Source organism: Prionailurus viverrinus, chromosome E2 (assembly GCF_022837055.1).
Source record: "Prionailurus viverrinus isolate Anna chromosome E2, UM_Priviv_1.0, whole genome shotgun sequence".
NCBI classification, from domain to species: domain Eukaryota; kingdom Metazoa; phylum Chordata; class Mammalia; order Carnivora; family Felidae; genus Prionailurus; species Prionailurus viverrinus.
Window position 1 is genome coordinate 11,260,081 of NC_062575.1, and position 16,100 is coordinate 11,276,180.

The 16,100-nt window shown below is 50.2% G+C and overlaps 1 protein-coding gene across 1 annotated transcript in view; it reads left to right on the forward strand.

The window, feature by feature from the left end:
* Positions 1-1,173: 1,173 nt before the first annotated feature.
* The window catches only part of ADAMTS18 (ADAM metallopeptidase with thrombospondin type 1 motif 18), a 141,202-nt gene continuing 126,275 nt past the window's right edge, over positions 1,174-16,100 (forward strand). The window contains exons 1-3 of the mRNA XM_047836086.1: positions 1,174-1,263; positions 1,371-1,461; positions 4,790-5,106. Of these exons, the coding sequence (XP_047692042.1) occupies positions 1,174-1,263; positions 1,371-1,461; positions 4,790-5,106 (498 nt within the window). The remainder of the gene's footprint in view (positions 1,264-1,370; positions 1,462-4,789; positions 5,107-16,100) is intronic.

Consider the following 16,100-nt stretch of genomic DNA (forward strand, 5'->3'; position numbering starts at 1 on the left):
GGAGGGATCCCAAGATCAAACGAATGTATTGAGTCAAGAACCGGCGCGCGGCAAACGAGACGCACGTTCACCGCGACGGCAGGTACCGCTTGTTCCGGCCGAGTTCTGCGGGTCGTGGTGCTGGGGGCCGGGATTCCGTCTGGAGGAGCTGGAGGCATGGTCCCTGGGAGAAGGGAGAAAGATGAGAAGGATGAGAAGCGGTGGCCCACCGCCAGCCTGCCGTGCGCCGCGTAGGCAGCGACGAGGCTCAGGGTCCCGGCCCCCGGGCTCCTCCACGTTTGCCAGCTCCCCGGTCCCTCGGGTGGGCTCCCGGGAGCCCAGCCGAGCCCAGTTGCCTCTTCTTTGTCAAGGGGTTAATGATTCCCCCCTTGCCAAGCAGGGCCTTGAGGTAAATGGAGACAAAGCACCTGGCGGTCGGGAGGCGTTCAGAGCGCGAAATACCTCGGCTGTGTCGCGGGAAGACTTGTCCAAGAGAAGTCTGCACAGGCAGCGAGGGGAGTCGCGCCGCTTACCTGGGCCTGCCCCCTCCCAGCTCGGCCCTCAGTGCGCCGAAATTGCGTTTTCCGAGCCGGACCCAGGGCGCTCCCCCCTCCCTCCCCCCGCCACTCCCCCAGGGCCCTCCCCCTCCGCCTCCTCCCTCCGAGCGGGAGCCGGGGATCCCACGCCCTTGCACCAGCCCGGGGGCTCGGACGGGCCCGGGAGCCGCTGGTCGCCAATCACCGTGCGGTGGAGAGGCGGGCGCTCGGCTCGGCGCGCCGGGGGAGCCAGCTGGCGCTGCTTTCCCCGGGAGCCTCAGACGCTCGCACAGACAGACGGACGCACCGACTGGCGGGCGAGCGGGCGGGCAGGCACGGACAGCGTCCCCCGGCCGTCTGCGCTCCGAGGCGCGCGCCCGCCCCGGGGAGCCCCCACCCCCGCCCCGTGCGCCCCCCCCCCCTCCCGGGAGCGGCGGGCGGCAGCTCCGCGGGCCGGCGCCGGCAGAAGGGAGGGCTGCGCGGGCGGCCGGAGGAGGGGAGGCCCCGGCGCGCGCGGCCCGCGAGGTGAGCGGCGGCGGCTCCCACCTGGCGCCGCACCTGGAGCGCCGCGCTCCGGGCCGGCGGGGAGAATGCGCGCCGCCAGTGCGCTCCGCCCGCCGCGTCCGGCCGCCCGCAGCCGCCGCGCCCGCACCTGACCATGGAGTGCGCCCTCCTGCTCGTGTGCGCCCTGCCCGCCGCCCGCTCGGGCCCGCCGCGGGCTCCGGCGGGGCTGGGGCGCGTGGCCAAGGCAGGTGCCCGCCGAGGGGCGCGCCGAGAGCGGGGGGGGGGGGCGGGGGGCGCCCGGCGCCAGCCCCGCCGCGCCCCTCACGCGCGGTGTCACCTTTTCTCTTGCAGGCGCTCCAGCTGTGCTGCCTCTGCTGTGCGTCGGTCGCCGCAGCCCTAGCCAGTGACGGCGGCGGCGGCGGCGGCGGCGGCTTAAACGTCGGTTCGTATTTGCTCCCCACCCCGAGAAAGGGCCTTCCCGGGCACTTGTCCCTTCTTCCCCTCCCCCCCTTCCCCGAAAGAGGGGAAAGTGGGAAGGCGCGTTCCACGTCCCCCCCTCCCCTCCCCGCCCCGACCTGGCAGGTGTGTGCCCGTCCTGGAAAGGGTTCCTGTTTGGCGGGGCGGGGGGGGGGGGGGGGGGGTGATGTGGCAAGGACTCTGAACTTATCAAAAGAATCAGTGTCTTGAGCTGAAAGTTGGGTCACAGACGGCTTGTTTAAAAAACATCCTGCGGTGAGAAATTAGGAAGGGGACATTCCGGTTGATAGAAGGCACCTTCCTTATTTCCTTCCTTTTCTGGGAAAGCCTGTGGGAACTAATGCTTGGGGGGGGGGGGGAGAGTGAAGAAATGCGAGACCTCCCCTTCCCCGTCTGCCCTCCTCGTTTTCCTCTCCACTTGTGTTCCTTCTCTTCCCTTCCTCCTCTCCTTTTTCCTGCCCTCGGGTCACGGATGCCCCAAGACTGCTTTTAGAAGGAGGAGAGCAGGTAAGCTGGAGGTCTCTGGGGGCTTTGTCTCTTCCGAGGTTCCCAGCCAAAAACCTCCAGAGAACACCCTTCCCTTCTGTCATGTATTAACTTCCTGATGGTTGCCATCGTTTCCACCAGCTACGGGAGAACAGCTCATCCACGGGTCTAGCACAACCTGATGTCCAACCCGGATTCTAGGAGTTTTAGCCTTGCAGGGTCCTCTCCTGCTGTGGGAGAGCCAGGCGTACTGGGGAGAGGGCAAATGGCAGAGTGCTCGGTGAAGGCTGGGGAAAATGTGGGTGAGATGAGGGGAGGGGACAGAGCCAGGAATTAACTCCTGAGAAATTCACCGTTTGTCCAACCAGAGAGGCTGACTGGAGTTTCTAAAACAACCCCTCATTGTTCGATTAGAGGTCACAAAGCTGGAGGCTCCCTCTGGGGCAGGGGGATTTGTGGGCTGATGGCCTAGAGGGCTGGCTGGATAAGGCTACCCATGGCCTCCTAGCTAAGAGCAGGCAGAGTTTCAGGTGGGTTTGGGGAAGGAGGTCAGAAACATCTTCCTGCAGAGACTAGCGCATGCGCTGGCCCAGTTTCCACACTTGGGTTTTAGCACGGTGGAGAAAGGAGGTGGTTTTTTTCAACGTTTATTTATTTTTGGGACAGAGAGAGACAGAGCATGAACGGGGGAGGGGCAGAGAGAGAGGGAGACACAGAGTCGGAAACAGGCTCCAGGCTCCGAGCCATCAGCCCAGAGCCCGACGCGGGGCTCGAACTCACGGACCGAGAGATCGTGACCTGAGCTGAAGTCGGACGCTTAACCAACTGAGCCACCCACGCGCCCCTAGAATCCTCTTTTCTTCACTACCAAGAACAGTTGGGTAGCAACAGCTCCTATGCATTGGAATATTGTAGGTTTCTCAGGCAGACAGACCAGCATTATTAGACAAAGCTAATTTAATTTATTAGTTTAAGTCCATCATGAGCAGAATTTCTGCTTAATGAAAAGATTTTTTTTTTTAATTTTTTTTTTCAACGTTTATTTATTTTTGGGACAGAGAGAGACAGAGCATGAACGGGCGAGGGGCAGAGAGAGAGGGAGACACAGAATCGGAAACAGGCTCCAGGCTCTGAGCCATCAGCCCAGAGCCCGACGCGGGGCTCGAACTCACGGACCGCGAGATCGTGACCTGGCTGAAGTCGGACGCTTAACCGACTGCGCCACCCAGGCGCCCCAAGGAGGTGGTTTTTTAATAAGAAAAAGTTGCATTTAATCAAGAGTCACATTCCTGTAAAGCAATGTAACAGAGTTTTAAGACAGAAGTAGTGTAAAAAAAAAAACAACTCAGTTTTTTAAGGGTAAGAGAGGAGGAAAACTTATTTCCCAGTTATTTTTTAATAAGCATGTCAGAGATAGTATTTCTAGTCAGAGGAGTCGAGAAAATGGGAGAGGCAGGATGTAAAGAAGACTGACAGAAGGGTAGTGGCTCAAGCAATCAGAGTCACAGGTGGTTCATACACAGAAGAACACAGTTGAAAATTATCGTCATGTTGGGATTTTATTTTTCCAAACGGAGGCTCAATTAGCATATCGCTCATGGATCCCTCTTACCTACCAGCCTTCTGTTCATTCCTGAACTTTTCTTATTTGGTTGTTGACTCTCTTGGGAAAAGGGAAGTTCCTCTCTCTTTTCCTCCTCCAGTAACCAGGGACCCAAGTGACTCAAACATGCCTCTTAGTTATTTGGAATCGTTCTAAACACTTTCCAAATTAGTTTCCCATTCTGTGCCTAGAAAGTGGAAACGCAGAGTGTCTTCGAACATGCAGAAGGTCTGTCCCAAATCCTTTTGTGATGGTAGTTCTTGGTCTCAGCATTCTGTGATAGAAAACGGTGTGCTGGCTTCGGTTTTCCAGCAGCAAATAGTTGGTTGGTTTTGGGTTTTTTTTTGTTTTTTGTTTTTTTTGTTTTTTTGCAAGCAGCAATTAGTGCTGCTCTAGAGAGCAATGGGGAAAGTATTCTTAAACGTGCCTTCCAGGTGTTCCCCTGACTGATACTCCCTCCCTCACCAACATGTCTGAGCAATTTTGAACATCAGACTCAGTAGGAAAGTTCTGACAATTTTGAGACATTTTTGAATGCATCCACTGTATTTTATGCTTACAGTGAAATGGGATTGTCCCTGGAAAAGCTCAGAGTAAAACGTTCAGAGCAATACAAGCGCTGGGGTTTTATTATCACATGTAGTTGCTCTCGGAAATCTGAAACTGCCAGTATTCGCTCGTTATCTGAGATAGCATCTCAAGTTACTCAGCACTGGGAGTTATCATTTGAAATTTAAACTCTGCCTCCCCCTATGCTCCCAGTTCAGTTTAAGCCCGAAGATATTAATCTCCTCGGAAAAAAAAAATTGATGCATTTCTTTACTTCTGCGGTTCTGTATTTATTTTGTGTCCAAAAGATCACTTTTTATGTACGGATGGTTCTGCAGCTCCCAGACTCCAGTTCATCTCTCTCTGTCTCCAGACCATGAGAGAGGGTTGTGGCATTTTCTCGCAAACATTCTTGGCTTTCGTGAAGATCGTGCTTGACTTCTTGGTTTGGTAGGCATCCCTGTCACAGAGCTCCTTGCAAAAGCCACAGAGTTCCCCTCTTCGGGAGCGGCTCTGAGTTCCCGTTAAGCGAGGTGCAGGGCAGTGGAAACAAAGATACCTTTGAGCTGTCCTTTGCTCCCCGCCAGCCTGTGGGAAAGCGAGCCTTTGGCACTGTGGGTACCGGGTGCTGACAGCTAAAACTTTCCCGTTGCAGATTACGTCTTTGTCACGCCGGTGGAAGTGGACTCAGGCGGGTCGTATATTTCACACGACATTTTGCACAACGGCAGGAAAAAGCGATCGGCGGGGAGTGCCGGCAGCTCCCCGCATTACCGATTTTCAGCATTTGGACAGGAACTACATTTAGAACTGAAGCCCTCGGCGATTTTGAGCAGTCACTTTATTGTCCAGGTACTTGGAAATGATGGTGCTTTGGAGACTCCGGAACCCGCAGTGCAGCGATGCTTCTATCAGGGATTTATCAGAAATGACAGCTTCTCCTCCGTCGCTGTGTCTACGTGTGCCGGCTTGGTAAGCACCCTGCACGCTGGGTCGACTCCCCCTTTCTTGTGTTTTGTGGAACTCGAATGAACAGATGTCTGCAATATTAAGTGTTCTTCCAGCCAGCTCGACACATTCACACTGTCAGCTTTGATACTTCTAATATTCTCAATTAATCTAATCTGCTCCCAGAAAAAGAAAATAGAATAGAACTTTAATTACCATTTAGAACATTCTTTTGATGTTTAATGGTCTGGGGCTCTTTATTCTCTGTGTTTGAGACGATCCCTGAGGAAATTAATTTGATGGATGCCATTCGCTTTGTAAAGTCTTAAGAGACCCAGGCATTATATAAATCTCACAAGCTGCATGCTTCTACACTGCTTTGAGACGGGAAAACTGTATTTCAATGCAAAATTGTGTTCAGCAGCCCCGTTAAGCCCAACCTTCACTGTAGAAGGGAGGCCCTTTGTTTTCTTTGAACTAAGCTGTTCATGTCCTGCTCGCACAAGACATCCTTTTAGACTGTGGTGTGGTGTGGTGTGTTTGAGGACTGGCGGGACTGAGTGTGGCATCCAGGGAGGCAGAGCACTTAACAAGTACTGGGGACGAGCGTCATTTCCTCTCTGTGCGATCCTCGACAGCTGAGCTCCAGGCCCAGGCTGTTGGTGTAAAACGATACTTGCCTCAGCATTCGGTCAAATCTACGAGGCAGCAAATGCGGTTCTGGGTTCGCACTGCCGTTGAGAAGCGTCTTGCACGGACATAAGAGTGTGTGTGTGTGTTCGAACACATCATTGGCCATGCCCTGGCATGGCCGGAAGAAGTGTGGGAAAGCCCAAGTGGCGATGTTGTTCGTAACGTGCACGGTAAATCAGGACACCGAGCAAGGAGCGGGGCGGGAGGTGTAGGTGCCGGTGAATGAAAACTCCCACGTTCTGCGCCAGTCGAAACTTTATTATTCAGCTTCGTTTTCATAGCGTGGCCTGAAATGCAGCTATCACCTTTCATCACAGCTAGAGCTTTGATGTTCTTTGGTATAATTTTGCAGTATCGAGCGAGGCAAAGATTTGACAGTTCCCAGCTAAGCTTGATCCATGCAAATGACCGCCATGACTCACTAATGACGTGGCTACGCACACCCACAAATAGATTTGGCGTTTTGTTGTTGTTGGTGGTGGTGGTGGTGTTGGGCTTGATGGTGATGGGTCTTCTGCTCTTTTCCGGGCATTGTCCCGTATTTCCCCCGTCTCCTGTCTGCTCCTGTATCCTGATGCCTTCGGGAGTGGAGGCACCTCACTGTAGTGGCTTAAACTATCCCATTCCACATAACACCGTGGAGGTGCAAGTTATGAACCTCCATATGCCTTCGTGTCTTCAGCTCTAGAGTGGAAATAACAAGAGGGTTTACAGCACAGAGCTGTGGGGATTAGGCGACTTCTTACATGGACGATGCGAAGCGGTTCCTGGCAGGGAATAATCGCTCCCTGGCGGTTCTAGTTCCGGGAACGCTTAGCCACCTCACGTACCGCTCTTGGGGTTCCCCCCTCTGTGAATGACAGGAAATCTGATCGGTTGCCTCCTATCAATAGATGTCAGTTGATTTCTCCTGGGGAGGAGAGTCACCGGGAGCAAATGATCGCTTAACAAGCGGGAATGAGGCAAGTGAAAAATTTCCATCGTTGTGATGGATGTGAGAGAATTGACGGCCACATGCGCCTGTGTCTAAGGCCAATGCGGGTTGGAATCATGACATTTGGATTCTGTCTCCCCTACTCCAGAAGCCAGCTGCATGTAATCAGTTAAATAACTTTTCTAGGTCTCAGTTTCCTCTCCTGCATCATGTAAAATAATTTCTCAGACCACTGCCATCTGTAGGCATCTGACTCTGATTAGCCGATTTGTTGACCCTGGCGGGGCCCGCTTGGTATGGGGTAGGGTGAGAATCAAGCCGATCCCCACCTCTCCGTGACCCTGCCAAACGACTACGAAACACAAACACATACCCCCCAAACTTGATGAGAAAAAAACAACAAGAAAGAAACATGAAAGGGGGAAAAAAACCACAACTGAGAAACTGGACGCCACTCCGAGTTAATTTTTGAAGCCCCGTGTTGAAGTATAATGTGTGTACAGAAACGTGCAAAACGAACATGCAGAAAAAGGCAAAAATCATAGAGCACAGCCTAATGAACTTTCACACAGTTCGCACCCATGTACCCGCCACCAAGATGAAACAAGACATTCCCAGTGTCCCAGACGATCCCCCTGTGTCCGCTCCCCGGTTCCTACCCCACCCCCACCCCCAGAGGTAACCACTGTCCTAACTTCTAACTTAGCTTACTTTTGCCCATTTTAATATTTTACGTAAGGCAAATTATACAGTATTCGTCCGCGTGAATATTTCACCAGGTTTCCATTTAGAGGTCGGTAGGCGTCTAAGCGTTCCGGTTTGGGCTATTCTGGAGTACCGCTGAACATTCTTGTCTGTGCCTCGTGGTGAGCCTGTGGACCCCTGTCGGAAGTATACCTAACGACGCGTTGTTGGGTGTGGCTGTGCCACTTGGCACCTGCCATCAGCGGGTCTGGGAGCTCCAGTCACTCCACATCCTTGTCGACACTTACTGTTGTCTCTGGTTTCCATTTTAGCTACCGAAGTGATGGGCGTGACGTGGTTCCCCATGACGGGTTTAGTTTGTGGTGTCCTGGTGGTGATTGCAGTCGAGTACCGTTTCTTCTGCTCACCGGCCATCTGTATGTCCTCTTTTGTGATCCGTCTCTATCCTGCAGACAGATGGTATTAATGCTTCCAGCCTATGCTGTGGTGTTTTTCCCCTTTCTCTGTCAATAGAAACCAGAATTCTGAGCAAAAACGCTGCTTTGCTGGTGTGACCTCTCTGTTACGATGGCTACGATTCTCTAACAAGGCATTGACCTGCTTATGAAGCACTATCAAACGGCAGTAGTGAAGACGGTGAGATTATCTGAGGTACCACGGTGAGGGGACACTTCACTAGAAACAGGGAGAGAGGGTGATGGGGAGGAATAATTGTGGCAGGAGGAAGACTTTCTTCATCCTTCCAGCCCCTTAGAACACATAGACCTTGCCTTCCTTCTTCGGCCAAACAAAGGGTTATACCCTTGCTAAAGTTCATTAGCAGCTACTCTGATGGCTTCCGAGCAGTGAATAATGGAAGAGTTCATGAGAGGGGCAAACCTCTCCATGCCTTTTTAGAGAGACTCGGCAGGGTTAACATGCTAAAGGAGACGAGCAACTCTTCTTGCCTTGATGTAGAAGCTGACAGGAGCCGAATGAGACTGATAGGTAGAGTCTCTTCCACTGGAAGGCTCTGCATCAGGGTTTCTACCCCCATGGAGCTGGATGACTGGCCTCAGAATGCCTTTAGAGGTTACAGCAACTTCCTGGAGTGCATGCAGTGTGTCTCAGGACAATAGGTCACCTTTCCATAACGAAGTACCCATGGAAGAACTAACCTGTTATCTTGGTTGCCAGGGAAGCCCCAGGAGAGAATGAGAAAGGGTAGGAAGGTTATAATCATGAAATAAATGCCTATGTATATACATGTGTACGTGCATATTCCAGCGAGGATGTCTCTGGCAGGGAATTTCCCTCAATAATTCAGAATTAAACTGTCCTTCGAGTATTTGCTTAAAATGCACTCCCCTCCCCACGACTGACAGGGCTCGCTTTACTCAGGAGTTGAGCAGGCCATTATTTACTTAGAACAAGGGACAGAACAGAAGTTGCAAACTTTCCTGGGTGAATCCTGCCTCCCGCGGTGTCCCGGCATGATTATTATTTTTTGGGGTTTTGAGTGCATTTAGACAGGAACTTGCCTACTCCAACTCCTCACTGCCCCCTACATCTGACTGCCTCGCACTCTGTGAGGGTGTCTTGGGTTTGCAGCCTTTGTCCCAGAATCTTGGGGGTGCAGATTAACTCAATCACCATTTGCCATGTACATTCCTCCTACCGTATCTAGCCTCTTTTCCACTAACACAGCCATGGGAAGGTCATTACGTCCAGGAAGCCCATGCTGTTGTTAGCATTCGCTTCTTGGTGTTGAACTACCACCTACCTTTTTATGACTTTCACCTGTATTTCTTAATTTTGTCTTCTGGGTTGGTAGAACAAACTTGTACCTTTCTGCCTCCATGCTGGGAGATCCAAAAGGCCTTTCTGCTCAAAAATGTTTTGCCTTAGAGCTCCTTTTTTTTAAATCAGGACAGTGGTTTTCAGAGTGTGATCAGCTGCATTAACTTTGCCTGAGGTGTTGAAAATTTGAATTTCTTTACCCACAACAGAAGGTCAGAGAGGCTAAGCTCAGGAATGTGTGTTTTTCTAATTCTCCAAATGACTCCTAATGCATATTAACAGTAGAGAACCATTGGATCAAGACGTTGAACAAATAGGCAAATTGTTTTAATAACTGCTGTTGGGAAAAAAAATAATTGCTTTTGGTTTGACAGACCGATCCCATTTCTAAAAGTTAGTGGAAATGTCGTGTTTTAAGAACAGACTGAAAAGACACATTGAAAGATTATCCTTTTATTCAACAAGTTTTGATTAGCTTCTGTCAGGCACCTGTCAGGGTACAGCGGATAAAGTCACAAGCACGATGGATGCTATGTTCTAGTTTATAGAAGAAGTTCACGGCGTAGGGTTTTAAAAATGGGGGAAGCATAGTCAAATAGTACTAAAAGCCACCTCTGGGAGATCTACTGTGCACATTAGCATATTAGCAACTTAGAAATGCCCTACTTTAAGGACATTTGTTTAAGCCTAGAATTTTCCTAACTGACAGTCTGGTACTAACAAGAAAATCGAAGCGATGATTCCCAAAAAAGATGTATTATGTATTGATTTCTAACGGGGGGGGGGGGGGGGAAGATGTTCCCGGAATAAAAGGATTTCATGACCCTATAAGTGGCCATATATTCCCATACAGTTAGGAAACCTTAGGTTTAAATGCAATTAGAAGTCTTTTCTGTAATAGGGTCCATGCCTTTTAATATGCTAATGTGGATTGCGGCTTGCGAAGCTCCCAGAGGTGGAATTCTAATAATAATTGGGCTGCTCCCCTCTCTTGAAGGCGTACTTTCATCAATAACTTGTCCAGATTTCTGTGGTTCACCCTAAAAGAGCACTTTGCAGGTGCCTGATAAACCTAATTTCCATATGTTCCCGTTGGGGAAATACACCCCTTGCTTGACACACTCGAGCACCAAGCTCCGTTCACCGTGTGAGGATCAAGTGACAAGGCTTATGGGAACTTCTGCCGTATTGGTCCCCTCCCCAGATCTGTACTATGTGTACTTGGTGCTCTACCTTTGATGAATAACAGTGAGCGAGCACCCAGCTGGCGAAGAGCGGAGGACTGCTCGGCCGCCGTCTTCCCTTGTCTCGAGTCAGGACCCAGGCTCAGCACTGCATCAGGGGCTCAGCGGAAAGTGTGCAAGAGATCCCTCCGGCCTCAAGTCCTGACACACCGCCTAGTTCTTGTCCCTCCGCTTTCTTTCGTTTCTTCTCTCCTTGTCCCCAACAATTAAACCGTAAGTGGTGTTTCTCCTCCGTGGCTGGCTGCCCCGGTGTCCTCATGCCTTTGTTAGCGGTGGCCTCTAGACTGCTCTCCAGAGAGCCCGGGTCCCTGCGAGGAGCTTTGGAAGCGGTTGTGTTTCCGTAGGCGGTAGGACAGCTTTGATCTCCCCTTTTCAGAGTCATTTTATGACTCAGAAGGCTCAGCCATTGAGTTGTCTCTTGCTGGCCACTGCCTTCCCTACAGTCTTTAGAAAGCTGGTTTCCGTTCATAAAAGGGCTGAAGTTAAATGACTTTAGTCCAGACGTGCAGAAAGAAACTCCGCTGTCTTGCTTTGTGGCGACTTGTTAGCTAAGCAGGGGTTTGCTGAATTACATACACCCCCTTGGAACTTCTCAATCACTTGAGAGGATCATGTGAAATTAAGGATTAGACTGGGCTGTATTCACAAGTGTTTGGATACAGGCTGATCCAAATCAGAGATGTTTTCTTAGGTTATTGATTCATCAAGGGTAAAAAGATGTTTTTCTTTCTTTCTTTCTTTCTTTCTTTCTTTCTTTCTGGCCACTCTTCAGCCATGAATTGCTCCAAGCAATACTTGTAGCAAAATGCCAGCTAATTTCTTTTTTTCTGAAAACAGGGCCAAGGTTCTTGCCAAAGAGCAGGGTCCCGAGGCTGCCTTGAGGGGTGCTCACATGGGAGGGTGGAGGGCTGACTCTTCCCCCTGGGCTCTCTGGCTGTGACAGGGTGGCCGCCAGAGGAATGTAACCCCCAGCCTCCAGGATTGTGAGTGCTGGGCTTTCTGCGTGCCTCTGCACCTGTTTTTTCTCATCTGTAACGTGGATGTAACTCTGTCGCTTTCCGGGGGACTGTGGCGACACATGATGAGCACTTAGCCTGGCACATGCTGGGCGCCCCGTCCTTCATTACCCTTGGCTTTGGACTAGGAGGGGATCTGGGAAGGAAATGACAATGGCACGCTGGTCCTGGGGCCTCCTCAAGCCTGTCCAAAGGGGAAGAGGGCCCCGGGTGGTGGCAACACCCTGCAGAGGATATTTGGAGATTTTATCGGAGCAAGTAACCACTACGTGATCCACCATGAAGGAGGGAAGCAAGAGAAAGGTAAAGAATAACGGGGAAAGATCAGCCAACACGTGAAGGTCTGGATGGAGGCATGCATGGTAGAGAGCTTGGTGTACCGGCTTTGAGCTCAGACTTGGAAGTCCCAGCTCTGGCCTTCAGTAACCACGTAACTCCGGTCAAATCACGGACCTCTCCACGCTTCATTTCCTCATCGGTGAGATGAGGAGAATGGGGCTTATGGATGCTGACTTGGAAGGAAAATACGGAATGGTGCAATGCTTAAAACAGCACCTAGCACCTAGTAATGATGTTGGTAGTGGTAAGGAGAGAGTAATAATTGCCATGATTGCGGACCTCCTTCCGTAAAGGTGTTTCCAACGTTGGCTAATGCCAGTCCTCTTTACCACCCGCAGGCAGGAAACTTGTAGCCACGGTAATAATAGTTTGTATTTATTGAGCACTTCCTTTCGTTATTAAAACTGGGGCCATGGAGAGAGGAGGATTCAGCTAAGACACAGACTGAGGCCTTCATAAGATTTAACCGCCAGAGAATATAGGGGTGTTCAAGGTCTAAAGTAGCATACCCCCCCGGGCCCCCACGCACTACAAAAGGACCGAGGCACCTAAAAACAAACAAACAAACAAAAAACCCCAGCATCATATTTTTAGGCCCCACCTCTGAGATTTCTGTGGATCCTGGGTAGAGCCAAGGCGTCCATTTGAGTAAAGGCAAGAAAAACCTTCACAGATGGTCCCACCCAACGGGCACTGCTGACTGAATTAGCGTCCTGAGTGTGTCCGTGAAGAATATTCTCAGGGGAGACGGGATGGCTGGAACATCTTTGGGACAATTGTTTTTGCTTTATGGATGCATCGCGGCATGTAAGTGTGACTGTCCATGCTCTAACTGGCACCAGCCGATGTGTATGCTAAGAGGGCAGGCAGGGTGGCTAGTGTGGCTCCAAATGTAGAACATTCTGGTTTGTGTGTCCTGGGAAGCTTCCCTGGCGGGTAGAATAGCTCCACCTCGAGCTAGGTTAAGCCTAAAAAACACATTTTTTTTGGCTCAGAGATCACTCACGTTCGTCCTTCCCACCCTCGTCCTTGTCCTAGGATGGCTAGCCTTGAGCAAGGCGGGACCCGAAGTACCCAGTGACGTCATCACTGTTGTCTTTCTTCTGACTCTGCTCTTTTTGTGCCTCCTGAGTTCTGGAGAGGAGTCCAACGTTTCCTTGGGTGCCTGGTGTCTCAGGTGCCTTACTCAGCGGTGACACCACAGTTGGAACCTATATGCTGTGTGAGAGCGCGTGTGTGGGGCTCTGGACTTGATTCCCTCTCTCATCTCTCTGGTAGCCTCGGGGCCGTGCTCCATTCCTCTGTGTTTCCAAACAAGACCAAATTTTGTCTTCACTCACATCATGGTATGTGAGTTAATGCCTAAACGGAAGTGAGGGGTGATGCACAGCAAGCCAAGGATTGCAGGTATGGGTTTGAATCTCCTTTTGAAACTAGAGTGTATTAACGTCTGGTGGGGTGTGTGTGCGTGTGTGTGTGCGCGCATGCGTGCGCTCATGTGCACAGTTAAAATGTCCATAAGCTGTATTAGCCAACACTTTTCCTGAAGCATTTTTGTGATGGGAAGGGGGAGTGCTTGGGAATAACATATATCTGGGAGTTCCTTCTGTATTGGTACGCGTACATCTATCTTATTCTTTCAACTGCTGCATATTATTCCCTTCTGGTCAATAGGTTTGTTTCCAGTCTTTTGCTGTTGCTGAAAAGGGCATACATATGGATGAGTCTTCTTAGTTGCATGCGATTCTAGATTTCCCGAGAGAGAGACACCGAGAGACCGCCTTTGTGAAAAGCTGAGGCATCACACACACACTAGACATTAGCTATGGCCAGCAATTTCCTTGCTGAGATTGATCCTAGCCACCCAACGTCACTGGCTATTACTGGCTCTGGTTGGTTGTAAATCACGCATAGTTACTGAGAACTCGTTTCACCTTTGTCTTCGTTGAGCCCAAGAAAGTCACTCAGGTGAATGGTTCTCTCCAGTGGAGCATATGTGCTGGTAAAATTGCACGGTTTCCCACTATCAACGATAGACCGTTTAAGAGAAGGTGGTACCCATGAATTCGTGAAGTCCAAATATAAACCGGCCCAGTGAGCACTGCCCATTAAAGCTTTCATGACCCATACTATTTGCCCGGGCTTCCTACCCATCTCTGTCCACAAACCCAGGAGTGCCCTTTCAGTTACATCAAGTCGTTTCTGTGGAAGCCTGTTCCCACGGTTTCTCTATCCAATTACAGGGCAGAGTACCCTCAAATACCCTAATACAAGTCTGGTGAGAGCGTGCTATCCGGACGGCATGCTCACCTCTCCTGAAGGGATGCCTTTGATGGATCTAAGGATTTCATTCGTGGCTGAATTCTTTTGATTGCTTATTCATGCCGCTGAGCTCTGGAATATTTTATCTGCCCTTATTACCGCTACAAGTCAAGGGGGCGTGCTTTCTAATATAAATTATATAACGCACACTGCTAATTTACTGGAAGTCGGCTACCCTTAGTTGAGAGACGGCACTTGAAAGGGACTGCCATAAGCTAGTAAGAAGAGATTATCTCTCCAGTGATTTCCTGAGCTCTCCTACAGCAGCCTGCTTTTTCAGTGTCGGCTCCTTCTGTGACTTGACCATCCTTCGCGTCCCTTTCATATTGTTCTTTGCCACCTCCGGGGGGGCAGAGGAAGAGTTACCCCAGATTAATTTCTCTGTGGATGAACAGTGAACACAGTTATTCTCCAACGTCAGTTGTTGAGTGTAGGTCTGTTTTGTGCAGCACAGAGAGTCCAGATAAAGTTAGGACTTTATTTCAAAGTGACAGGAACTAAGTAGAAAATACTACTTAAATGCACTCTTGCTCTTTATATGTACTTTACATAATACACACACACACACACACACACACACACACACACACACACACATGCATGCATATCTTGTATTTTCCTGTGTCTTAGTCTTATCTCAGTATTTTGCAATCATTGTTTTCCAGTAGGCTGCATTGAAGCCAGATGAATTTCATGCTTTCAAAAGGATTCTTTTTGTGTGTAAAGCAAATACTAGTTTCTGTTTAGTCCGGCATATGTAACAATGTCATTTATGATTAAATCACATCTAGGTCAGTGATTCTTAGCCTAGAGAGCCTTAAAAAAACACAGATGCCCAGATCCTACCCCAGACCAGTTGAAGTTGAATATCTAGGGGTGGGGCCCAGGCATGAGCATTTTTTAATGGCTCCCCCGTTGGTTCTAATGCACCGTCACTACTGAGAACCCCTGGGCCAGATAAATACCAGGGGCTTCAGAGGCTCTATGACCTTAGAAATGCCTCGTGCAATAGTTTAAGAAGGCTGGCATGTTCCAGTGCATGAGATCTCAAAAGCCCATCGTTTTTACTTACTAGTTATGTGATCTTGGCAGAATTATTCTTTTTGAAGACCTTTTATTTTGAAATACTTTTAGACTCACAAGAAGTTGCAAAAATAGTACAGAGATTTCCCATGTATCCTTCCCTCAGCTTTGGGAAATGCTCAACTCCCCGAGAATCTGGTTTCCTTATCTGTAAAGTAGAGATGGAAAAAACCCTGTGCAAGGGCTGCTTTGAGAAGGAAGTGACAAGATGATGCCACGTACAAACTGTGGCCCCGAGCTCCGCAACCCCTGCTGCGCGCGCACGCGCACACACACGTCTCCCAATTATTCATTCAGCTGCTAATTTCAGTACTGCTGGGAAGAGATTTTGCAGAGGTCCTTTCAAATCGGTTGAAGATACGGTCCTTAAGATAGGGAGATTTTGCAGGTAGGTTTGACCTGATAATCGTATGATCACGCGGAATCAGGAAAAGTCAAAGAAGTTCCTGGCTCCAGGGATTTGACACGGGACAGAGTCTCCGTTGCTGGCTTTGGAGATGGAGAGGTCCATGTGGTGAAGAGTGCAGGTGGCCCCAAGGAGCTGAGAATGGCCTCTAGCCGGCTGCCAGCAGGGATCGGGGACCTCCGTCCTACAACAGGAGGGAACCGAATTCTGCCAACAACCTCAATGAGCTTAGAAGTGGATTCTTTCCCAGAGCCTCCAGCGAGGAATGCAGCCCTGGGTGACACCCTGATTTTGGCCTTGGGAAACCCAGAGCACAGAACCTAGTCGCTCTGTGCCCAGACTTCTGACTTGTAGAGCTGTGAGCTAATAGGTGTCCCCAGTCGAGAATCCCTGATAGCACACAATCACAAGCTGGCGGCTTTAATAGAACGCATTTAGGTAAGGTGTTTTTTTTTTTTTTCCAGAGGATACTCACTGTTGATTTCAGAGTCTTTAGG